General features: G+C 45.9%; 1 protein-coding gene across 1 annotated transcript in view; it reads left to right on the top strand.

The window, feature by feature from the left end:
* Positions 1–2,938: 2,938 nt before the first annotated feature.
* The window catches only part of LOC111867428 (terminal nucleotidyltransferase 5C), a 57,781-nt gene continuing 34,535 nt past the window's right edge, over positions 2,939–26,184 (top strand). The window contains exon 1 of the mRNA XM_023857286.2: positions 2,939–3,263. Coding sequence (XP_023713054.1) covers positions 3,150–3,263 — 114 coding nt within the window. The 5' untranslated portion in view covers positions 2,939–3,149. The remainder of the gene's footprint in view (positions 3,264–26,184) is intronic.

The following is a 26,184-nucleotide window of genomic DNA, read 5'->3' as shown; positions in this document are numbered from 1 at the left end:
CAGGCAATGCACTGTCGTTCTTCTGGTAAAGGTACGTTTCTGGCAGGGTAAAGCGCTGGGAAGCGGAGAAGGTTGAGGGTTTTATTTTTTAAGGGTAGAGAGAGGAAAGTAGAGCAGAATCTTTCCCTGCGTTCAATTTGAATTTTGACGTTAGCGTTGGAAGGACTGCACTGTGGTCGGTTGGCCTGTTAAATTGCTGCTGGTCCTCGCCAGCACAGTAGTTCTTGGTTTCGAGTCCTGTAGCGACCCATGACCATATTTTTATTCGTTTCAAGACTTACGTGTTTTGAAACGGGGCTTCTTTTTCAACGAGAAGAGTGGTCTGACTGCTACTGGTCACTCTCCCCCCCCCGCCCCACTACTGGTGGTGACTCGAGTGGGCACTCACTCACTGACCCTCTGCTCCAGACACACACACACACACACCTGCGGCGAAATCTTTGTCATGTTTAAATGTGCGCTTCTACTACTCAGAAAACAGTTTCCGTTATAAATGCATTGTGTGAGCAGGAGGAATATTTTTTGACATTAAAGCAGGTGGTACGTATTGTAACAACTGTGATTGAAAGGTTTATTAGAAAATTCCGTTTCGTAAGTTGTAGTTTTGGAGTTTGTGGTTTTGCGCCTTTGTTTGTAGGTGAAAGTTAATTGGGGTTTAGAAACCAGTGCAAGCCCACCGTTGTTCACCTTGGGGCTCTCTTGACATCTAGTTTCAGAGCCCATCAGGAAGTCAATTATTATTACTGGAGAAACTCATAGTTAAGGTTAATAATAATGTTCATATAGCCACGTGTTTTGATCGCCATGTCTTGCCACTCAACCTCTTCTTCTTTTTCTTCTTCTTCTTCCTCTTTTGTAACATTTAGTAGCCAGGAAACTTGAAAATTTAAAATAAAAATCGAATTCTGCACTGATCATTTCCACAAATGAATGCTGACTGACGAACTTCGAGACCTTGCTTTTAGCAATGCTTCCCGCGCGGGAATTACTCAGTTCGATTCTTGACCTGAAGGTAGATCGCACAGAATAATATTTTGTGTGAGATGTGAAGTTTTGGCAGCACAGTGAAGACCAATATTATGATCTTCTAGGGTGTGACGTCGTGTAGTTTGGTGCAGATTTACCAAATTACACTATGTCATATTCTAGATGGTTTCACGTGGTTTTTTCTCACTCACTTCAGGAAAATTTTCCATTACAATTTCCCGCTGTATTAACTGCCAATGTTACACTGGAGACATGGCAGTTGTCTGATCCCCCATCCAAGGAGTTCTAGCGCTTGTCTTAATAATAGTAATCTAGGGAACCTAAATGTGGTAGAGGAGACAAAGGCTCGGCTCCGGCTCTGGCGCCAAGGAGCGGCGTCCGAAGATAATCCTGTTATCAGTGCCTTTGCATTATCTCCATTGCTGGCCGAAGACGATAATGGAGCCCGATCCCCGACCGTGAGCAGTAACGGGCATGAGAATTGTGCAAGGGTGACAGGCGTTTTAAGGGAAGCAGTGGGTTTAGATCCCCGTCTTGTGGCATGTTAAGTAATAGTTCGTTGACATGTTTATTAATTAAGAAGTTAGTTTCGTAGCTAGTTAATTGCTTACTTAATTCTTGAGTTTCTCATTTAAGTAGCTAGTTAACTGATTAAGTAGTAAGATATGTAAACAGCCAAGTAGTTTGTTAGTTAAGTGATTACTTAGTTACTTAAGTTGTTAATTGCTTAGGTAACTTAGTTCGTTTGTTACATAGCTAGTTAATTAGTTAATCTGCTAGATATGTTACTTCGCGAATCAGTCCTCTAGTGCGCTATGACTGCACTGCCGCTGTGTGATGTAACTGGAGGCCGCTAATTGCTGCATGAAGGAGAGCATGGCCGCTATTTCTGCCGAGGCTGCCCTCAGATCCTCTTCTGAACTGGGACAAGGTCTCGCAGGTATGGCTGGAGCCCACAGGCGCCCGTCCGTACCGCACAGTGGGGCAGGAAGCCTATTGCGCTGGCGTGCAGCACTTGCAGCCGGAGTGGGGCCCTGCAGTCCCTTACCTGTGCACGACGTCTCTTTCGTACTATGTTTCACCACTGAAATTATGCATGCATTTCTTGTCTCATTTCATCCTAGCTCCGTGTCTAGCCCATCGGCTGGTCCAGATATTGCCCTCCACTTATGAAACACAAGAGCTAGCCACTAGATGGGAGCAGTAGTCACACCCTGCTTATTTCAGATACATTTTAACAACACATTTTCAATGCCCAGGTCTCCTTTGTGGTTTTTCGATTAAACTTTGTATTTGTCGTCTTCCCCAGTGCAAGATACTTCGCCTGCCCATCTCACCCTTATATATTTTATCATCTTAACAGTACTGATGAAGAGGCCCCCCTTCCCTCGCTGCACCCTCAGCCTATGTGCTTCTCTCAGGCAGAGGGAACAGCAGCCGAGCACATGAACATGTTTTGCACCAACTGCTGGTAAACAGCAAGGCGTGAAATAGTCATTTAGCGGCGCTGCAGGTAACTCATGCTGCATAGTGTCGGATGATAGGAATTGGAGAGGAACATCAGGTACCACAGCTGTGTTTGCTTCTAGGGACTGAGGAAAACCGCGGAAAGCGTCAGGATAGCTGATGCCCCAGCCGAGATTCGAATTGAGCACCTCCCGGATACAAATCTAGAGAGCTCTGCAAAGGCTGTGTATTCCAGCATTGAGTTGTTTAGTAACGTCATCGCAAAGGTGTACTGAAACGTCGTTTAGCTGTACGTGTACATAACCTCGTCAGTTGATGCATGAATGAACAGGCGATATAGTTCGCTGCGTTTCGCTGTTATGACGCTAGGTATATCGGGCACCGGGGCATGTGACGCCGGGCGTCGAGAGGCCGTGCGCAGGTTTGTGCGCAGTGTGTGTGTAGGTAGTCGGGGGGGGGGAGCCCTAGGTGTCGGCCGGCCGGCCGGCGGACCGACAGTGTGGCGTGTGGTCCGTTTGAGGAAAGTCTGTTGGTTAGTGTTGCACAAGTTTATTACCCCCGCGGGGGAAATTTGTAGTTTGTGAGTTGAACAGATTCGCACTTGTCCGTGACCCACAGTCAGCAGCATCACACAGCGAGTGGCCGTGATTCTGTGGACCGCAGTTACACGTATTTGAAAAGGAAGAAGTAAAAACATGTCCGATATTGTAAGCAGCAATGCGGCAGCTCTCGTGGATAACAAGGAAGAAACAAGCCGAACATCTGCTCCTAAGGCAGTGGAGGAATCTTCCGGACTCCCTCTTATGCAGGTAGGCAGCGAGGGCATTGTGGGATGCACATGTGGGGGAACTCTGTGTACAGTACGGGGCAAAGTTGCGCACTTTAGGAAACATATTCCGTAAATCCAAATTGGGTAATGGAGGGGGGAGGGGGAGAATATCAAGCCAAAGGCCAGGGACGTCAGTTTCGAGTACGGATGTTATCCAGGGCTTAAGCAGTGCTGACTAGCCTGGCAGTTCGTGAATGAGTATTTTACGTTAAACGGTAAGTTTAGTGAATCGCTGTAGTGTCGCAAAGGTTTGCACCACTCCTGTAGTTTTAGGAACCCTGAGTCTGATGTCTTGGGGTCATGCCCTCTACTAAAATCTATGGCGTGTCAGAAGGTTGACCTGCTTCGACTCTAAGAATGTTATATCTACCCCTGCCATTTTCATAAATCAGTGGAGTCCTGGATTATTTCGTCTGGGACCTATCCTTCAACTAACTGGTATAACTTAAGATTCGTGAGGGGTTCATGTCTCGAGACATTGGGCTGCAACCTTTCCGTATTCCGTGTGGAGGGGGTGGATTTCCCCATGCACTTAGACCGGTTAGTGGTCCATTGTGTGTCCCCCTTTAATTTCTACTGTCGCCATACCCTACCGGTACTGGTGCTTACTATCAGCCCCTTTCTGCCAGCAAGGTTCTAACCTCCTCTGGCAGTGGTATCTAATAGTCCCTTTCTGTCAGAGATGTTCCCCCTCCTCTGGCAGTGGTACCTAATACTTCCACCATCTACCGGAGGAACTGGAAACTACTTGGGCGGGAAATGTTGCCTAATTTTGCTCAGAGGTCTCCTAGAAACATGAGGTTCTTTTACGTGCCGTAAATCTACGACACGGGACCCACGGCTTGAAGTCCCTCCCGGAGGACTTGTTCCCTGAATTTTTCCGCCCTTAAAAATTCCACGACCTCCGCCGGGTTTTTGAACCCGCGTACTACGAGTCAGGTGGGAACGTTACCTCTAGACTACGGAGGCCGCTGGGCTGCAACCTTAGTTTAGATCAGTTTTTAAGAACAAGAGAAGAGTTGAAGGGTGCATTTTTGTCTGGTTGTTGCTAGGAGAAGGCTGGCCAGACTTACGTCCGCCAGCTCTTTTATGTAATATACACAGTTCAATACATCTTCTATATTCTGTAGTGAGTATTTGCCCTTCGTGGTTGGAATACACGCTCAGGCAACCACCTGACAATCATCTTCACTGAATTATTACGCTACCGCTCGGCCAACGTAATTCAGTCAACCCACCAACATCTTGGGTCACGACAGTAGACAAAGACAGCCGAATTTCGATTTTGTGACTGAGTGGCGGCGTAGTTTAGTCTCCTGATGAAGGGGGTTTAACTTTTATGAATTTAAATCTGAAGAGCAGTGTAAGAAGCCAGCAGTAGCAACTGGCGACATTGGAACATTTCTGTCTCCTACCGCGGAAGTACATGCGATAGCAGCCCTACTTTACAGTCGTTTTTTTTTTCATGACGTAGTTAAATGTAGACAGGTTTGAGGGATGCCTTTGCAGTACGGGGACCACTGGTGCCTGTGAAGCATGAGAAAGATTCAGTTATATAATATTTAATAACTCAGTTCGTACCTCACAGGAAACACCACGTTTCCATGACAACCACCAGCCGGTTAACCCTTTAAAGCCCGTCGGTTACTGTATGTACCACCCGTTTTAACTTACTAAAGCTCTGCGTTATGCCCACAAAGTGTACCAGTTTGTTCCGTGTGGTTCTCCCTAAATATTAGCCGGTTGGGCTTTCTAAATGTGATTCGTTTCCTGTGAGGTACGGACTGAATGTTTATATATTATTTATAAGAGAATCAGTATTTAAAGGGTTAATGCTGTGTAGAGAAATAACCGCTGTTTTTTTTTTGTGAGAATCATGCGAATCATATATGTAAAATGTGGGAGTAAACTACAGAGTCTAGTAATGTTAAAACATGTGGTATGTATAGTTACCACCGGACCCGTCTGTCGGGTATTAGTTACCGATTCTAAGATGCTTGCAGTTAGTAGGCGTCATTGTCCCTTGAGTGGCATTCAGACCCGATCCTTATAAGCGAACTTAGAGGCGCTGCTACACACACACACTTGGCTCGGCGCCCCGCGCCGGCTCTCATGGCGGCTTTGATGACGCGCTGCTGAGGGCTGCGTGCCTCTCCGACGAATCAGCGTTATCAGTGTGCCAAGATTCCATTAACGAACCACCAATAGCATCTGACATAGCCGTTGTTTGAATTCGGAGACGAGCTTCGAACAAGTGGTATCTGTCGGTCGCGAAGCGGTGCCCGCCCTGCACAGTGGCCTTGACACCATTTTCTTAAGATCAGTCGCAAGTAACATCCTCAGCCTTCGCAACCCATGGCCGATCACCTTTAAGGTGAGTTTCACAAAATCAATCCAGTGATGAAACTAATATAACCTATGTAAGATTTGAGGCTTTCACGGCGGTGACTATGAAGAAAGCAGTCTTCTGGGATTTGGCACCGTGTATATGTGGTGTTAACCGACGTTTCGGAGGAACGTATCGCCTCCATCTTCAGGGTAGAAGAAAAAGTATAAGAAATCTGCAAGCGACAAGACCGTGAGTTTTACCGTTCTCACGGTCTTGTCGCTTGCAGATTTCTTATACTTTTTCTTCTACCCTGAAGATGGAGGCGATACGTTCCTCCGAAACGTCGGTTAACACCACATATACACGGTGCCAAATCCCAGAAGACTGCTTTCTTAATATAACCTACTTTTATTTAACCATCTCCGTGCTATGAACGAGATAACTTATAACCGAATTCTTCTGCCCTGACTGGCTTAAGCCTATCGAAAGAAATTTCTTCTGCTGTACTGGAGAATACTCTCAGCGATGTGACGCCGAATAGCCTGGTAGAATTTTACAGGCGTTACGCACGAGCGTACAATCTCCATCTTCAGGGTCGAAGAGAGCAATTAGCAGAGCACGCGGATAGTTCTGTATGGGAGTGCAGCTTAAAGGTTGTGATGACGTGTAGTCTGGTTGATTGTTACAGAGCTGTCCAGTAGATGAGGTTATGTAGCGTCGGATGAAAGGATGATTTGGTGCTAGGAAGGACATGCAGCATGTATGTGCTGGATAATACAGCAGAATATAGAACAATCGATTATCGAGAAGGTTCGTAACCTCGCCGAGCACTTCCGCTGGAAGTCACTAGAAACAGTTGACAACCGTGAGGGCGACGAGGGGGGGGAGACGTGTGACGTAGGCACTTGGGAACACGTACTACAGCGTGGAAGCGGGTTGGCGTAGTGGTAACGGTGCGTGGCTGTCCTCAGTCCCTCCAATGAAATTCTGGGATAGTACCTCCGTGATGGTGCTTCATGCCTCGAAGAGGCTGCAGCCTTGCGGTTTGGTTCCCGTCATGTGTTGGAAACAGGTTCTGCTGACTTGTGACTATATGATGTTGATGCAGCCTCAGAGAACGTATTTCTGAGCACAGAAAAGAGCTAAGGTAAACTTGTCCCTATGTCTAAGCACAGTGCGATAAATACGTATGATTGGATTGAAGATAAGACATGATGGACTTTGGAAATAATTCATATTTTCGCCTTTTATGTTATGACACCGTGTAGTCTGGTAGGTGGGTACTGATATCTCGGAGGAACTTGCCCTCTTCATCCATCCCGAAGACTGAGTGTGGTATGTGCTTCCGAAACGTTGGTACCCACCTACCAGACTACACGGTGTCATAACCCAGAAGACCGCAATATGTATATCCACAGCGGTGAAAACTTCAAGTTTCGTGTTTTGGTTATGAGCAGTCCCAGGTAAAAAACCTGCGAATTCATGATGTGTGTGGGCCACAAAATGTGTCTTGACGCTCTGTTTCGTTAAACCGAGGCAACGTTTTAACCCTTTGAAGTTTGAAGTTAAAGGGGAAGTGACAAACACTTTTCACTGGGGGGCGGGGGGAGAGAGAGAGAGCATTGTTCTGTTGGAAGGTTCCCAGGCTTCGCCCGCTAGTCCTTCTCATAAGGGCAGTGTGGTGGACTCAAGTTAGGATGGTTAGAGCCAGGGGCCGCGGGATTCTGATTTAATGGTGAATTGCATAATTCGGGAAGGTAATTTGCTGGCCATTACAGAACAGGAGTTGTAATTTTTATGAATTTAAATCGCAAGGGCGACGTGAGAATCACGCAGTAGTAAGGGGGAGCGTGGGAAATATCTGGACATTTGCTTAAACACAGAAGAAAACCATGGCATGAAGCTGATCTTAATAATGTATAAGAATTCAGTCCGTACCTCACAGGAAACACATTACGTCTCCGCTACAAAGCCCAGCCGGTTAATGCTGTTCACGGGAACAGTCGCTGTTTGTTGAGAGAACCATACGAGGCATTCTGCGTGGGCAGAATGCAGAATATTAGTGTCTTAAATCAGGTGGTACGTACGTATATATATTAAACGTGTAATGACATTTATCATATTTAAGCGCATAAGTTTCACCACTATGTCGGAATCACGTAAGCACGGACCCCGAGATGATTACGAATTTTGTGATGTATAGCGGTGTACGCGGTAGTGTAGTTGGTTGAGGCATTATGCTACAAGCCGGAAGGTCGCGGGTTCAAGTCCCGATGACGTCATTGAATTTTTTCAATTGACCTAATCCTTCCGGCCACGCTGTGGCTCTGGGGTCGACTCAGCCTCCGACAGAAATGAGTACCGGGAATTAATTAAATAGTTTTTTCTGTAAGGCTGACAACCTTACCGCCATCTGTGAGCCGATTGTCTAGAAAATGTGAGACCCTCAACGTCTCACAAGCCTATGGGCCTTCACGGCCTGTTACAGGGACAGCTTTACTTTACTTTATAGGAGAGATAATGATATCTGCTTGTGGAGTGCGGTCTGTGTAGGGCACAGCGTGCCTTCGCACCGGTTCCATGCAGCTGTACAAGTCATATTCACGCCGTTTTTAAGATCATGTTTCTCCCTATATCCGAACGCTCTAACTACTATACTAGTGTCACTTTGAAGGCCGGCAGACTCAGTTTGTACTCCTTCTAGGCCAAGGCCGATGGGGCTGTCCCGTAAGTCGGCCCCACAGTACGTACTAAGGTAATTGGGCAAGCGGACTCCGTAGTCTAGAGGTAACGTTCCCACCTCATGACTCGTAGTACGCGGGTTCAAATACCCGGCGGAGGTCGTCGAATTTTTAAGGGCAGAAAAATTCAGGGAACAAGTCCTCCGGGAGGGACTTTAAGCCGTGGGTCCCGTGTCGTAGCTTTACGGCACGTAAAAGAACCTCATATCTCCAAAGGAGGTCACTGAGCCAAAATTACGGACGTTTCCCGCCCAACAGCGGTCTCTAATACCTCTGGTAGATGGGGGAAGCATTATAGATACCTCTCAGCTAGTAGAGCCGGTCTCGCTGGCTGGGCGGGACTGATGGTAAGCACCAGTACCGGTAGGATATAGAGACTGGTAGAAATCATAGAGGGAAGCACAATGGACCAATACAGGTCTAAGTGCATGGGGAAACTCACCCTCTCCAATAACTAACTAACTAAGGTAATTGGGCGCAGTTGGTAGGACTGGAGTCGACCCACTTCGAAATGAAGAGGTACCACCAGCTCAGTTTCTTTGCATCGGGGACTGATCATGACGTAAATGTGTGCATTAATTCAAGGTAGAGCTGTCCCTGTGTCTAAGCACCATGTGGAGTAGAACGTTCTAGACCTCCTCACCAGATGAAGTCAAGTGACCAAATTCGTTTTTTTTTTGTCGCTTTGTCCCCCGAGAAGAATCCCCGGACGAGGCTCTGTGGACCCCAGAGCCAACCGTGACGACGAAGAGAAAAATTCAGTCGCATCAAGAATCGAATGTGGGCCTTCCAACCTGTGGCCACTCGTCTCATGACTCAGCCGTCCTAATTAATGGTCGGTGACCCGCGGGCTCCAGTTTGATTTCCTTAACCGTCCCTGGAATTGGGTTCGTTCATTATTCAGCACCAAGAGTGAAAAGTGAGCATGTGCTAAGAGCCAGTTTGAAAAATGTACGAGTGTGCCCACTAAATAATTTACAGCCCCTGAGCTCGTAGCGTGTCGGACCTACCTCACTCTCCCTCACTCTATTGCAGTTGTTCCAAACGGCGGGCTAGGAGGGCGGGAGAGGCCTTGAGAAAATTCAATTTTAGTGTCACATTCAGGTGAAATAATTCTCCTAAGCTGAATTTCATCGTCTCTTCCGTGAGCACCGGCCAGGATCGTTAATCCACATATTAGAAAAGTGAAAGTGATTTCAACATTCGTTGCCAAGTACAGAGCATCTGGCAGAGTTTTCATGAAATTGTTTCAGCTTTCTGTTGACAGTTTTGTTGCAATGCCGATCGCAAGTCACTTGGTCGTAAACGGTGCTACAGATGGGAGGAGCACAGTAAGAAGTTGAGGGGGCATGAGGGTTGGTTTGAAGTTAGAAACTATACGAACAGCTGCTCTGTTAAGGTGGCTTTCTTGAAACTCGCCCCCCATCAGGCAATGTGGCGACTTGTTACCCCGTTTCAGCCTCATCCGACCCCAGTTCCGGTCTGGACGATTTGGAGAAGAGAAAATTTTTTACCCTGCCGGGACTCGAACTCCGACCCCTTGGTCATCCAGCCCGTAGCCAGTCGCTATACCGACTACGCTACTCCAGCTCCTTGTATATATATAAACATTTAAAAAGAAAATATGCGGGGCATAAGTAGAGATCTTCGAAAATGTGCTTATTCATAAAACAGGCAAAATATTCATTTATATGCACCATCAAACCATGTCTAAAAAGCTGTCCCTGTAACAGGCCGTGGAGGCCCATAGGGTTGTGAGATATCGAGGCTTCCGCATTTTCTCTAGACAGTCGGCTCACAGATGGCGGTGAGGTTGTCAGCCTTACGCGCCGGCCGCCCTTTATCCTCAGGAAGATTTCTGGTACTCATTTATATTAAGAGGCTGAGTCGACCCCGTGGCCATAGTGCGGCTGGAAGGTTTAGGGAAATTGAAAAAATTCACCTTATCAGGACTCGAACCCGTGACATTCCGGCTTGTAGCATAGTGCCTCAACCAACTAGGATAATTCATTCCCCCTCAAAGAATGAAGTATGAATGTATAAGGGGTGGGCCTTCTTGGCCCTTGCACTGCGACCACAGTGATCTATTGTGCCTTTAGAGAACGGAGTAAGTCATACAAATATACAAATGAGCATGAGAAATATGTATTAATATTAATAACTGCCATGGCGACTCCGCGGGTGTAGAATGGAAAGAACTCGGCAGTTGGAATGACCATTCTCCCATAATTTATTGTACGCTTTGCTAGCCGGTTGGCGGGGGTGGGGCGGGGGGGGGGAGCACCAGCTTTGCGTATTGCTTGCCGTTTCCTTGAAAGTTTCCTATGATTTCCGGAAAGTTCGGCAACCCTTCGATCAAGTCGATACCCCATAAATAATACAACACCGCTTTGTATTATTGATTCAGATGTCTTACGAGCATTACATAATTTTTCTTGTTGCTTGTTTAACGATGCTATCAACATCGCAGACTATTTAGTTTCCAGTGGTAAGATAGTTTGCTGAATGTTACATTGGAAGGGATTTCGAAGGAAGCGGTTGTGGCCTGATGGAGGTTACATCGCTGCTTCTCCCTGGAGTAAAACCGAAAATCCCTTGGTAGCTGGTGCCCCTGCCGAGATTCGAACCGTAAACCTAGATCGCTACCGCTACACCAGCCTGCTCGCTCTCTTCCTACAGGATTCAGTCTCCACAAATACTAGTTGGAGTTCAGGAGTTACTCAAATCTCCCTCAGTTCGTGTAGCGGGAAGTGTCGTTGGGCAATTTGTATGCCTGACCTCTGACAAGAATGTGGCCCCCAGGGGCAGATACACTTGCTTCATTCACAGCTTTATCAGTCCTGGGTCACTTGGCAGCTCAGCCGTATGGTCAAAGCCCCCGCAACGACTGTTCTCTGTAATAACCCAGATAACGGAACCCCGATCGTTGCTGCAATGAAGACCGGGCCTAACTCGAGGGTGGAAGCCCCTCGGGCACATGTCGGAGTCCAGTATCGTGATCTTGTGGCAATTTGGTGCCCCCATATTATGGCACCCTGAAGATGGAGACAGTAATATCGGTGAACTTACTGCACAGTCTCACAACCCACGTCTGATTCTCCACGTACAGGGCTCATGTGAACGCGTGTTCCTTGTAAGGTTGAGAATCTCTTGCCTGGGGAAGGACCCTGCTCCGTGGCGTTGTCTCTTCGCAGTCTGTTTATCCACGCGTCCAGTAGAGCTTAGACTAGTGAATCATGAATTGGAAAGGATGTGGAACGAAGCGGTTGTGGCCTAGTTTGAGGTACTACTCCAGTATTTGCTCGCAGGGACAGAGTAAAATCACGAACCGTTCAGCATACTATGTCTCAGCCAAGATTTGAAATCGGGACATTCTCAGTAGGAAACAAGTGCAAGCTGCTCTGTCGCAATCGTTTGGTTGCCCGTTGAGTTGTTAGTTTGTTAGTTAAGTAATTCAGAAATTTACTTGTTAGTAAGGTCGCGGGATAGACTGCACCATAGCTCAAGCGGTTAGTCGCTGGCTTCCCACCGCGGCGGCCCGAGTTCGATCCCGGGTCTGGTCAAGTGGGATTTGTGGTGGACAAAGTGGCGCTGGGGCAGGTTTTCTCCGAGTACTTCGGTTTCCCCTGCCAGTCTTCATTCCACCAATTGCTCCACAATCACCCTCACCTATCATCTGAGGCTGGTACAATAGGCCAGAAGTAGCCGCAGTACAAGGGACTTAGTCCCACCCCACTTGCAGTAAAAAAAGGAGATCGCGGGATCGCATCCCGATGAGGTGGATTTTTTCAATTTACCTAATTCTTCCAGTCGCACTATGGCCCTGGGTTCGACTCAGCCTCTAACAGCAATGAGTTCCAGGAATATTCTTGGGGGTAAAGGGTGGCCGGCGCATAAGGCTGACAACCTCGCTGCCATGTATGAGCCGACTGTCTAGGAAATGTGGAACCTCAACATCTCACAACCCTATGGGCCTCCACGGCGTGTTACAGGGATACTTTTACTTTTACTTGTTAGTTTCTTGGTTAGTTGCGAACATAGTGACTTAGATGGTTTCATACTTAGTCACTTGGTTGTTTAGTTACATAATTACTTGGTTAGTTACTTCCGTAGATGGTTAGTTATTGAGTAAGTTTGCGACATTTGCACTTTGACACGACATGAACTCTCTTCACGCTCAGTGTCGTGTGCGTGGCAGATCTGCGTAACGCACGCCCCTGCAACTGGCGCCCACAGAACGGGCCGATGTAAGGGGACCCTCCCAGCGCACCTGAGCTGTCACTGAACAATGTAGCAGGAAGCACAGTCCGTGTTCAGAGCCGAAGTAAAGCCCCAGCAACGTGGGCCCATCCGAAGTAGACCCTATTGCTGTGTATCGTTTCGTTGCAATCAACATTCAAACGCCTGCCAGCAGGTCTTTGTGTGACGTGTCCGTTGTCTGATTTTAACCAAAATTGGAGCGTGTTTACGAATTTTCGTTCAAATTCTCAAAAAAATCTTGTAACATGAGGACAGAGAAACGCAGGTAGGGGAATAGGAGACAGATCTTGTTTGCCTCCCTCTGTGTCCAGGCGATCTGGTACGCTGCGAGTCCATGTACAGCGGGAAGAATACGGGCGAAGTTCGCCGAAGAGATGTTATTTGGATGCTATAAGAAACAGCGAAATCCGTTTTGTAGTTTTGGCAATGAGAATCTGGGGACCGGTACCTCCATTAGGCGTTCATGTTTTTGTAATTTGCACAGACGCACGTAGCGACGCAGACATGCTAAATAAACACCGAACAATTCAGCTAATGAGCTGAATAGGAAAATATCACGCGAAACAATAAAACAGTTTTGTTTTTGCTTTTCAGTGGTTGTCCTTGTTATCTGCCCCTCTTGTGGGATACTCAGCTGGAACAGCTGTAGGATGACGTAACGAATATGAAAATAACATAAACAGCTTATAGTCTGGTTCAGCACAGTCGTTGCTATATGTGCCACTTACTGGAACATTTAATAAGTCCGCTCTTTTCCCACGCACGCAGAGTGTATCTGTGTGTTCCGTATGGTTCTCACAATAAACAGCGACTGTTTCCTTAAACAGCATTAACCGGATGCGCTTTGTGTTTCCTGTGAGGTAGGAATTGTACTCTTCAAGAAATGTTACTAGACTGATAACATGGAGGAAGATGAGATGCACATGGCATGTAGCACGCACGGAGGAGAAGAGCAAGGAGATTATTAGTATGAAAGCATGAAGGAAAGAGACGACTGGGAAGACCTAGGCGTAGTTGGGAGGATGTGGAATGGATTCATCTGCTTCACGATAGGGAGTAATATCAGACTTTTGTGAATACGATAATAAAACTTGTGGTTCCGTAAAATGCCGGGAAATTCTTGAGTAGCTGAGCAGTTGGCGGCTTCTCAAGAAGGGACCTGTGCTCCTTGGAGTTGCTTGCTTTTTGCTTTATTTCAGGACGCTGTTTGTAGCATTGAATTATATAGCGAGTAACGAATTGGAAAGGATTTGGAAGGAAGCGGTCGCAGTCTAACAAGGATATTATTCCGGCATTTTCTTGGAGGGACTAAGAAAATTTACGATAAACTTCAATCAAGGTAGCCGAGGTTCGAAGCGAGGGCCTTTAAAATGCAAATCTAGATCTTTACCGTTACACCAGCTTGTTCTGTGTTAGTTTGATTATGGGGCGGACTTTCGGCAGACACCCTCTCCTTACCTCTCTCCCTGTATTGTCTTGTGGAACGAGGCGCTGTGTAGTTCGGCACGTGTTCACAGATGTTTCGGTGCAACGTACTGCCTGCATCTTCAGGGTCGAAGAGTAAGCTAAGTAACAGCAAGTAGATCCCTGCTTGCTGCTTCTTGCTTGACTTACTCTTCGCCCCTGCAGATGCAGGCAGTACGTTGCTGCCGTGAAATACCAGAATACATGGCGTCACATCCCAAAGATTGTGCCCTTTATAGTCACCTCACATCCAATATTTGTCTCTCTGTCTTACATTCCGTTCTTCCCTCTCTTCCTCATGTTCCCTTCACGCCTTTCCTTCTGGACGCTAAACTTTCTTGACTTCCACAAGGTCGGTTGTCCTGTTACACAAGCTTCAGTTTGACCGACCCTCGGGCGGTAAGTTTGTGGCGCGCGCACACCAGTGGGGATGTTGCTCTTTGCTTTTCGGGTGTGCACGTAGAAAACAGAATTAATTCGACTTTGTACCGTTGCAGTATTGGCTACTGCTTTTATATGAAAATCAAATCTGATCGTAAAGGGATCCGAACGCAATCTGGGATTTGCACGTGTAGCGCAGCGGATCTTACACTTTGCTCGCTTCTGTTTTGTTTCTCGCAAACCGCGAGACTTACGGCAAGAGTGTATGGGATATGAATTTTTTTATTGCCTGTTTATTTACAATCTACTCTATAAAATACGAGTATTAAGTAAATTTAGTAGTCGATACAGTCAATGTAGGTGCTGCCGGCCAATGCCGGTTCGCCTTAGGTTACATATGTAAGTCTTCGGGCCACTGTCTTTTGCGCCTTCTTGCAACGGTTGGTTCACTGGTGAGGGCGGCAATCAGTTCATTTGTGTGATTCATATTCCTGTTTCTGTACATGTTGGCCTGGGAATTTATTACATCCCTGATAAATGGTATTTTTAGGTCGTCATGTAAGGTTTGGTTAGAAACATACCATGGAGCATTTGTCATCATTCTTAAAGTTTTTGATTGGTATGTCTGTAGTATTTTAGTGTTAGATGGTTTAGCACACCCCCACAATTCGATCCCATACGTCCATATGGGTTTATAGAGTATTGGTTTGTTTTCAAGAGACAATTGAGATTTTATTCCAATAAGCCAGTTCATTAGCTTAGTTTTAATGTTGAGCTGCTGTTTCTTTGCCTTAATATGATCTTTCCAAGTCAGCCTCCGATCAAGGCGAAGACCCAAGTACTTGACTTCATTCTTCATTGGGATGGATTCATTATTTAGTATGACTGGTGGACATTCAGTGTATCTGGTTGTGGACGTGATCTGAGCAGATTTATTGTTACTCACCTTGATTTCCCACTTGTAAAGCCATTGTTGAAGGACGTTGAGATGTTTTTGGAGTTTTTCAGAAGCTACAATGGGATTTAGGTCCATTGCTAGAATCGCAGTGTCATCGGCAAATGTGGCTATGTTGGTCTCGTTTGTTGGAATATCGGCAGTGTAGATAAGATACAAAAAGGGGCCCAAGACGCTACCTTGGGGAACTCCTGCTTGTATGGGGTAGTAGTTGGTTTCGTCTTTGTTTTAATGTCGAAGTATCTGATCGATAGGTAGGACTGGGATATGAAATGTGTGCGTCATTTCTCTCTACAGGCTCTGTCCGTCATTTCTCTCTACAGGCTCTGTCCGAAACATGTTTCGCTCCCATAACACGAGTTACGCTCCAGATGCGTGTAGATCTATTCTCCGATTTTGACCAAAGCTGGATTGCCTGTACAAATTTCAGTATCGCTTTTCGTGAAAATCCTAGGCGGTTCTCGGATTGCTGTTTGGGGAAAGAGAGTCTGACATGGCGAAGCTACTAGGCGAATTTCTCGCAACTTTTCATTGCGAAATCGCCCAAAATGGCAACCTTGCATAATACAGCGTTTAGGGTTCCTGAGCTGGCGTGTGTGTACAAGGAAACCGAGCGAGCGGTCGCTGTTGATCGGCTCTGTCAACAGTTGACATGCGCGGCGCGTCTGCTTTGCAGATACGCCCGTGCCTGATGCTAAAGTTGTCCCTGTGCTTACTTACGTAATTACGGCGTCGCGAAGACTGTATGGAGGAGAGGAGTTGTAGCTCCACGCATTTTTAGTTTCGACAGTAGATGAGATGCTCCACGCTCCGTCCGCTTTACCATCGGGGAAAAAGCCCTCCGATACCTGTTGGACAAGAGGCTCGGTGGGCCCCAGGAACCAAACCCCAATTCCTCGGCCGCAGCCCACAGACTGTCGCTATACCAATTGAGCTATCCCGGTTCCTTTACGCACATTGGTAACTATATGTACCACCTGATTTATCAGTTAAAAGATCTGTATTTGGCCTATGCGGTGAATTTATGTGTTTCTTGTCATTCACACAATAGACAGCGAATATTTCCCTAAACAGCATTAACCGGTTGGTCTTTTATTGATGACTCGGCGTGTTTTCTATGAGGTAGGAGTTGAATTTATATGAATTTGAGACTTCACATGGTATGGTTGGCACTACGTTCCGTGACTTGCTAGAACTGAGCATGCGCAGAGAGAGTGAAATGTTGTTCAAGGAAAGTGGGTGCAGAGGTCACCGTGGTGATTTAAGGAATATCATCTTTTTATGTGTGATTAATGAAGTGGCGGAGTCTAAGGCAGTGCCCACGAAAATGATATGTAAGTGATATTCCGGCATGTTTGAAAGAGAAAGGAGACAAGTAAGGAACAGTGTAAAGTACAGGCGATGTGTCCTATCGCACAGATAAGCTCATGTTGTTATTGTCACTTAATTGTACGGCAGATTGGGCGGAGTTTCGCACCGCGGCCGTCTTCGCATTGGTTGACGTACAAATAGAACTCTGCACAAAGTACGCGGGTCCATCTTCGCACCAGATTCCACTTGCCGAGCCCCAGTGGTTCATATTGTCGCCCTCAAACCGAAAGCTAAGAAAACTTTTCTCAAGACTGCCTTGTTGTTATTTCTCATTCCTATTTCTTCCCTGTCTGCGATCTTTCTCCCTTGTTTTTACTCCTTCCTCTTTCTTTGCCAACTACACTATTTCCTTTATACTTCCTTGTTTTTCAGTTTTCTTTCCAAACCCAGCATCACGATGTTCATAATCACTCTGCATAGCGACGCCACCAGCAGACGTCGTGAGAGAGGGCGGTGCTGTCTGATACACGTTTCGGCCGTACATTTCGTACGGACTGTAGCCTGTAACTTGGCTAACTAACTACCTAACTAGTCCGTGTATTTAGACCTGGCTGTTCTCAACAGAATGTGCGGTGGGTTTGGTCGAGTCCACTAACTGAGGCAAAGATTGGATGGAACAAGACAATATTAAAATGTACCTAAAACGAAATGTGTTGTGGAATGGCTTGCGATAGAGTCCAGTGGAAGGCTTTTATGAACAAGGTAATGAACAAATGTGGATCAGATGGCGCAGGTGTTAGGTGCAGGCTTCCCACACAGCGGGTGTGTGATTACTAGGGCCCGGATCTTTATGCGCTAAAAGCGGGAAAATATGCACCCAAAATAAAACAATATGCACTTAAGAAACAGGTAAATTTATTCAGACTCACCTATTTACATGTATCATTCACTGCAGAAAGTAGCATCACAATAGGCAACTAGAAGTCTTTCAATGTTTTCTGGAGACAAACTACGTCTATTGTCCGTCAAAATGAGTTTATAGGCTGAGAATGATCTTTCTACATCAACTGACGTGATTGGACAGTATTTATACACTGGCGCCGAAGGTTCGGAACATTCATCTGGCAATGATACCCTAATTCCACTCAAGTACTGACGAATTGACTGAATCTTTTTTAGTCCTGGATTCGATTTCAACACCATTACTAACTTGCATTTAATTTTGTCTCCAATTTCGCCTAGTGCGAAATTCAGTGAGCAAGTTGCTTTCTGAACGAGTTCAAGTGAGTCGTGAAGGAGTGCACCACAAGATTCTAAGCTCTCAGTGGCTTTTGAAACTGTAGGAAAATGTGCATGGATAAAATTCACATCTTGATAAACAGTATCACATCCAAACACCACTTTTGCTTCACGGACACATGCATACTCATCTTCAAGTTTTGTAACCACTTCTTTTACTTGAGTAAATTCTCCTGATAAAATGAAACTGCGGATAACCATGTCCCCCACCCAGTTAGGACAGGTTCAGGTGACAGGAACCCAAGGTAGGCAATCTTTGTAGAACTGGACAGGAGCTGGTGCTTTCAGAAACAGTTTTTTCCCACTTGCAATTAAATCGTTAACAGCTGGAAACTGCGCGTATTTTTTCTGCAGTACGATGTAATTCGTGCGCTAAACAGGTTACGTGTATAAGATTTGGATAAAATCCTTGCAAGGCCTTTGCTGCTTTCAACATATAGGAAGCTGCATCTGTGAGTAATACAAGCACCTTACAACAATTATTCTCAATTTCAGATGGCCATAGTAGTCGCAGAGAATCATTTACAAATCTTGCTATTGTGCTATGGTTGGTTTTCTCTAGTACTTTGCAAGCAAGAAGATGGGGTTTGCCGGGTTCGTCTGGATGTAGCTTACCAAGTACGAAATTTGCTATGTATCGGTTGTCTCATCCACCGATATCCAGACACAGTTCCCTCCGATGTCAGAACGGTTTGACTCCAGAGTAGATTCATACAGCAAAGGTAGATATTTTTTTCTAAGAGTTGATTCATCTGGGATTTTTTGAATTACACAATATTTCTCCAGAAATTATCGCAGAACTGAATCGCTCAATTTATTCCATGGAATGTTGCTGCATACTAAAGCCTTACAAAGATCGGCTGAAAACGTATTAACAGAGGACTTGGGTTTGACCTGCGTAAGAAGTGGCAGTTGTGGTGTGCTGTTCTTCCCCTTCTTTTCCGTACTATGTGCAGTCGTTCTTGAGTGTTGTTCAAGTTGAAATTTCTTTCCACTTTTTACTTCCTTTGCGCAAACTTGACAGTACACGACGACACCGTCTGTTGACTAGTCACTATTACCCGACACCCACCGACTTTTTAAATATCTACTGCTGCACTTTTCTTTAGGCATTTTCAGTACACGAACACCTTTGATGCAGACTATTAAAGTAAAGAGTAACACATTAACTAAAGAGACTTCTCTCGAGACCAACCCTCTGATGCTACTGTCCGCTGTGGTGGTCAGAGCAATGCAGGAAACTCCCACCCCCTCCCTTTCGAAATTACCAAACTATCTGCTTGTATTGTAAGTGGTAAAAGTGCCATTACTCAGAGAGTTGAGAATAGCAGCTGGCAAGGGATGTCCAAAACACAGGCAAAACCGATTTTGTTAGAGAATATTTGAAATTATCCTTAATTCCAAACATATATGCAGAAATATGCTCTTACGTTTAGAATATGCAATAACGACCAAAACCCCTCAAAATATGCATTTGCATATGCGCATATGCATTTTCAAAAAATCCGGGCCCTAATGATTACTAACGTTTCTGTTGTGGAAACCGCAGTAACGGTTGAAAAGAGCCGCATGCGGCCCTTGAGAGACAGTTTGACCGCGTCTAGTTAATGTAAATGGTCTCTGAACCGACAAGTGACCGTTGCTAAGCAACTGGCTGCTCATTTGGCGTGAGTGAACACCAGCCGCCGCGCCCAGCAGACCCGACTTCACTCCATACGCAGCAGGCAGTCTATCTGTCTCAGTGCTGGAGAGGGATCTGCTTCGAGAAGTTGACGGTCGCTCAGATCGGCAAGGATAGCTCAGTCGGTATAGCCACTGGGCTACGGCTGGACGACTGGGGTTCGATTCCCAAGATGTTTCGATTCTCCATGGCGCCCAGACGGGCTCTGGGGCCTACCCACCCTCCTATGCAGTGGGTACTGGGGGTTGTATGCCCGGCTGTAGAGCAGCCGGGGCGTGAATTTGATCACTCATGTCCACCTAGTGCCCAAGTGAAGAGATAATATTGCTTTCACTTCCACTTTACTTCGTGGAAGTAAGTGTTCCCGTGTTCACACCGCATCTTCGTATGTGACTGAATATTCACTTCAGTTCTCCAGGCCGTGTTCTCGCTTGAAGATTTCTTGTACGATAGACAGACAGACATACAGTATAATCCAGTTATGTGGCGAATCTTGAAATGAACTACGAACGCACAAGTCTGTGGGTATGTAGCTCAGATTGGGAAACTAATGAGGCATGCATAATTTTGGTGCGGAAGTGTGTCCCTGGAAGACGGCGAGAGAGGCGAGAGTGTTTATGACTTATGAGGATGGGAGGTGGATGGAACTAGCTCGGCGTCGTGTAGTGGCGGTGCTGAACCTGGCACACCGTAGCGCCGTAGCGTGCAAGTTCATGGGTTCGTTGGCTTGTGATAGTGGAACATTTTTGATAATTGTAGGATGTGTGCCAAGCGCCGCGTTATGTCGCTTTATGCAGCTTTATCAGTCTGGCTTCATCCCGCCCGTAAACAGCTTATCGCAGCGGGCAGACTGGTACCCTGAGTGCAGTGCTTTGGAGACTTCATGCAACGGCCCCCTCCCCTCCTTACCTTTGTGTATATTTCTAAAGAACAGCTTTTTTTGTTTTCTGTTTTTAATCGTCACAGTTTAGGTTCATGTTATTTAATGTTTATGAAGAATTTACCATTGTTGTGTCATTTTGAGAATAATATTCAGTTCGTTTTTACGGTATTTCGCAGAATATCCCGCAAACCCCCCCCCCCAAGAGGGGAGCACCCCACACTTCGCATAAGTCGCCGTAAGGGGTGCGGCGACTCTTTGTCTCTACATGTTTCATAATCACGCTGACATTTATGTTTTATATTTTTTTAGTTGAAATAAAAAGGCTGAAGTTGTCCCTGTGCTTAACTAATTAACAGGGCCCGGATTTTGATGACCTGAAAATATTTAAAAATGACGGAAAAAATCCAGAAAAATGACCTAAAATATGACCCAAAAATGTAATATGCAGGGCCCGGATTCTGATGACCTGAAAATATTAAAAAAATGGCCTATAAAATGACCGAAAAATCCAGAAAAATGACCTAAAGGAGAAAGAGAAAGAACACTTCGCTTCCATGTTATTCACATTTCAGAAAACATATGAAGAAAAATTCCCTAAAATGGCCAAAAATGACAATAAACACCCTTAAAAGTCCAAAAATTTACCAAAAAATTATTCCCAAAATGGAAAAATGACCTTAAACCAAAAAATGACAAAAATTACCTATAAAATTTACATTCCTGTAACCAGCAGCTCATATCCGAGATTTATATATTTAAGAGTATCGCATAGGATACAAGGAAAAAAGGATGACATGTCCCTGCTAAGTACTACGCCATGAAGGCGTATAGGAAAGTGGATATATAGATCCACATTGTCTTGACTTCGGCATTGGGTAGAGGTGATTGATCAGCTTCACACCACTGCCGCTTTACCCCCACGGGAACCCCCCCCCCCGGTACCCATTAGATAGGACGCTGAGTGAGCCCTGGAGCCGGTCTAGACGACGCGGAGAAGAGAAAATTCTTGACCCTACCGAGACTCGAACTTCGATCCCTCGGTCGTCCAGCCTGTAGCCAGTCGCTATCCCGGCTCATCTTTTCAGTTGAAGTATACTCATTAAATAAATCAAGGACCAACCTCCAACTTGGGGTTTGGACGTGTGAGTCACGCCTCGCTGGAGGGTGCGGAGGAATACAACGTAACAAATGTAAAAAATTAAAAAAATTATCCCTGTAATAGACGTGGAGGCCCACAGGGTTGTGAGACGTAAGGCTCCCACATTTTCTAGACATTCGGCTCACTGATGACGGTGAGGTTTTCAGCTTTACGCGCCCGTCACCATTTACCCCCAGGAAGATTCCTGATACTCATTTCTGTTAGAGGCTGAGTCGACCCCAGGGCCATATTGCGGCTGGAAGGAGTAGGCCAACTGAAAAATTCAATGACATCGGGAATCGGACCCGCGGCCTTGCGGCTGTAGCATGGTGTTTCGACCAACTGCGCTGCCGCGTGCCCCTTACAAAGTAAGACAGGGTGGAGAAAATTACGTAACGTGGACTTTATAATGTGGAATTATCGACTAATATTGTTAGGACAACGAAATAAGAAATGGCGAGATTGACGGGTCGTGTAGCAGACATTAAGTCTGTATAGCGGCCTCGGTGCTGAAGCCGTTTATGATGACCTGGCACTAAAACGAAGTTATTTGAAATCAGTTATTTCGTTCATATTTGCTGCAAGCCGGCCGTGCCCTGGCCTTGACGACAGATATAGATGAGACTGGAAGCTATAAGTTGTGTTAATCAGGACCCTGAAACTTAATTATCGTGTTGCGACGATGGCACTTGAAACTGCAAGTCTGTCTGAATGATATATGGCACTCAGTGCGTACCTCGCAGGAAACACACATTACGTCTGCACTACAGTGACCATCCGATTTGTGCTCTTTGGTGTCAGAACAGCAGAATACAGAGGTATTGGTGCGCGTAGCAACCGCGGTGCTGTAGAGAGTTCGTTTTGGGAAACTCGAAACAGAATTCTCTCTTGTATCCTACATGCGTCTGTCTGTCCCTTCATTCACTCATAGACGCAAACAGGTTGAATTCTTTAACTTCCCGTTTTGAACAGGACCAGTATGTCGGCCGAGAGAACTTTTGGGTTGGCGAAAAACGTATCGCTACTTAATGTGCTGTGTTAGTTTATTTAGCTCATGTGGGTTGCATTGCGTGCAGTGTCTCCGTGATTTGGACAGAGCGTGAGAACATCAAATCTCACGAGGATTTCCTAATTTGTGGGCCAATGTTCGAACATGGGACTTCCCATGCAATCGCCAGTATATAAAGTCTTCGTCTGCGATACTGCGGGGACTTGGCTAGTTCGCCAGTTTTGCCAAGGATATTGCTGAAATGAAAGAAGGAATGCGGTAACATGAGGACCTTGCTCTGCAGTATTGTGTGCCAGGGAGGCTCGATGCGAAACACATCTGCATCTGTGTCCAAGTACCATTTCACGAATTTGTGAAGACCCGTGGCACTAGTTATGAGCGGGCAGCTTCACGCTTCGGCCGCTTGGCTGCCTGCGATATGAATGTAGGTGGTCCTCAGAGGACGTCTGGATGAAACATTGGTGCTCTAGTCGGGAATCAAATCCCTGTTGTCCGTATCTACTGCTATGTTGAAATGTACATACAAATGGCAGGCCATGTTTGTTCAGCTGCGCGGGGAATTTGGGCTCTTACGATTCAGTACCGCGTTCGAATTCGTACCGTGAGCCAGCTGAATCCAGCCCTTTTCCCTGAGGCCTGCGGAGAGCGACACTTGGACACCCTGAAACACAGGGTTTAGAGGTCGCAGTGTACAGTGGCTGCAGGGCGACCCCTGCAGGTCAGTGACAGATAACGCGCAGCGCTCAGTGTGGACGTTTCAGTGAGCCATGGAGAGGGGGGCAGAGTGGGAGGGAGAAAGTGAGGAACAGAGGGACGATACGTAAGGTAGAGGGAAACACAAAACGGAAGTTAAAAGGATATGCATTTGTCACAACAATTTCCGTAGCACATCTGCTGCCACTTGTACGACTTGTAACATATTCTGTGCCCCACCCCCTTTCGTATTTATCCCTCATTTAGTGCGAGCTAGAAAACTGTGCTGCTTTGGTTGGTAATGCTCTTTACTTACGTCTGTCTCTATGTCCCTTACAAGCAAGTCGTTGCCGGGATATGCTCATCAGATCTCCCACTTTAAACTATTGCTGATCAACTGATGAAGTTCGAAGGTCGCCTTCTGCCTCTTCTGTAAGTCACGGTCGTACTGGACAAACCGCAGGCGAGTCCTTGTGCCAAGGAGCAGCATTGCGATGTCTATATTAAGAAGATGATATTTATAAATGTCATTGAAACATCTGATCTGGCAACAATGCCTGTTGGTGTCACCGTCTCTCTGTTGGCCGACTCTTGTAACAGTGCAACTTGCTGAATGAGTTCTCTAACGGTATTCCCAGGCCACAGTAAACTTCATGGCCGTCTTGTCTCATAAAGTAGTAGGCTTACATAACCTCTGCAGTTGGAGCAGTATCAAATGAGTCAAGGATTTGCCAATCAATACATATCGGTTACAAGATAGAAGATCGGAATCCTACACAAGTGTTGCTGTCAACACAGAATCTCTCGTGCCGAGTTTCAAACCTTTCCATGCTATGAACGAGATTTCTAGTTCAGAAACTCATGCCACCTTTAACAGTTACAGCAATTGAGATTCTTCTGCTCTGTTCGTGGCGATTCACTGATGGAAGTGCTGTGTTAGTTGCCATACAGGCACAAGTAGGCGACGGATTGGCATGCCCAGTGGGCAGGAGTTCGGCGGCGCCAGCCCGTGTTTGCGACACGTAGCATTTTTGGTGTAACTTGTTACAGTGTCATCTTAGGCGGTAGTATACCTCACAGTGACGTATGAAGGAGAGAGCATGACGTCACAGACAGGAAGGAAGAAGAATAATTATTAAGAGAGGCCAACAAGTCGTTGACATAAAATTCAAGAGATTTTTGGCTCTTATTTTCTCCTGACCAGATCTAGTGGCACTTTCCAGAGCTTGTAGGTTCTCCTCTGATTGGCCACTCATGTCTCTCTCTTCTGCCTTCACACGTGTTTCACTTCCACCCTGAAGACAGAGGCAGCACATATCTCCGGAATGTTGGTAAGGCCATACCAGGCTCCACGGTGTCATAGCTCGGATGACTGAGAAGGAAAGAGAGAAGGATAGTTTTGAATCGTTGGGAGGTGACGGCCGGTAAGGGCGCACCGTCTGACCGCAACCAGGACTGACTTCGAGGTTCTTCTGGGAATGTAGTGCAGTGTAGTTCTGCCAAAGTCGGAGGTACATGTTGCTTCCATCTTCAGTGTCTAAGAGTAAGCCAAATAAGAAACAAACGTGAAGCAAGAAACAATCAGAGCCCTGGAATTTGTACATCTGTATGGTATCGATGCGAAGGCACTGTAGCCAGGATACTGCGCCTTACATGTAGCGCACTCCACAAGCAGATGTCTGTACGTGCATACTATCCAGAAACGTGGAAAATGAAATTGTCTGTGCGTAATGTGATTCGGACATAACAGTAGTTGGACAGTGGTGAAATTATATGTACCACCTGCTTCGGCATACTGAAACTTCGCATTGTACCCACAGAGTGTTTCTGCATGTTCCGTATGATTTTCACAACAAACAGCGACTGTTTCCCTAAACAGCATTAACCGGTTGGGCTTTGTAGCGGAAACGTAGTGTTTCCTTTGAGGTATGAACTTAATTCTTATTTATAAAGAGTACTTAAATGAGCTGCACGCTACAAAGCTGTAACATTATATGGACGATTATGAAGACATGACGTAGCTCTAGTTTCTGCGGAATGTTTGGATTATTCTGCATCAGTGATTCCTAAACTTTTCGACATGCCACCCGCATTTTGTTTTTCATCAAACCCTCATCCCACCGTCCACCCCAGATACTTTTCATCTTAAAAGAAATGTGACACTTTCACTCGTACCTGTTATTGTTTATGATAAACTGACTTGCAGTTCAGTGCCAAAACTGAAGAAACATTTAGTTTTTAAATATGGAATTGCCGCACGGTGTTCTGTATTTGTTGTTGAATAATGCCGATACATTTTGAGATCTCAATTTGTTTTTAATTTCTGGATTAACAAGTGTGACCGGTGTTTACGGAAGAGTTTTTTTTACCCGAATTTAACATTAAAGCTTTGTATATTTCGCCTTGCAGACTGGGCTCTGCTGAAATGATGCGCGTGACCGGTTGTACGGCGTTATCGTGCAAACCCGACAGTCACTGGGCCAAGACGTCAGGAAAACACCTGACGGAAGTTATCTCGCGTTTTATCTTGCCACACGCGTCCTTCAGGCCAATTGAAGTTCAGGTGTTCGTGTCCACAATTTTTTTTCTTTCAAAGAAAAAGTGCATCTGTTGTTGTCGTGACGCTTTGACCTTTTTAAGAACGAGCAAACAACTAAACGTATTTTCATGAAGAAAGTCGTCTTCTGGGTTTTGGCGCCATGTATTATTCGTTTTGGCCGACGTTTCGGAGGAACGATTCGCCTCCATCTTCGGCCA

This window comes from Cryptotermes secundus, unplaced genomic scaffold (assembly GCF_002891405.2).
Source record: "Cryptotermes secundus unplaced genomic scaffold, Csec_1.0 scaffold423, whole genome shotgun sequence".
NCBI classification, from domain to species: Eukaryota; Metazoa; Arthropoda; class Insecta; order Blattodea; family Kalotermitidae; genus Cryptotermes; species Cryptotermes secundus.
Note: the sequence above shows the minus strand (reverse complement) of the source record. Positions and strands in the feature narration are given on the sequence as shown.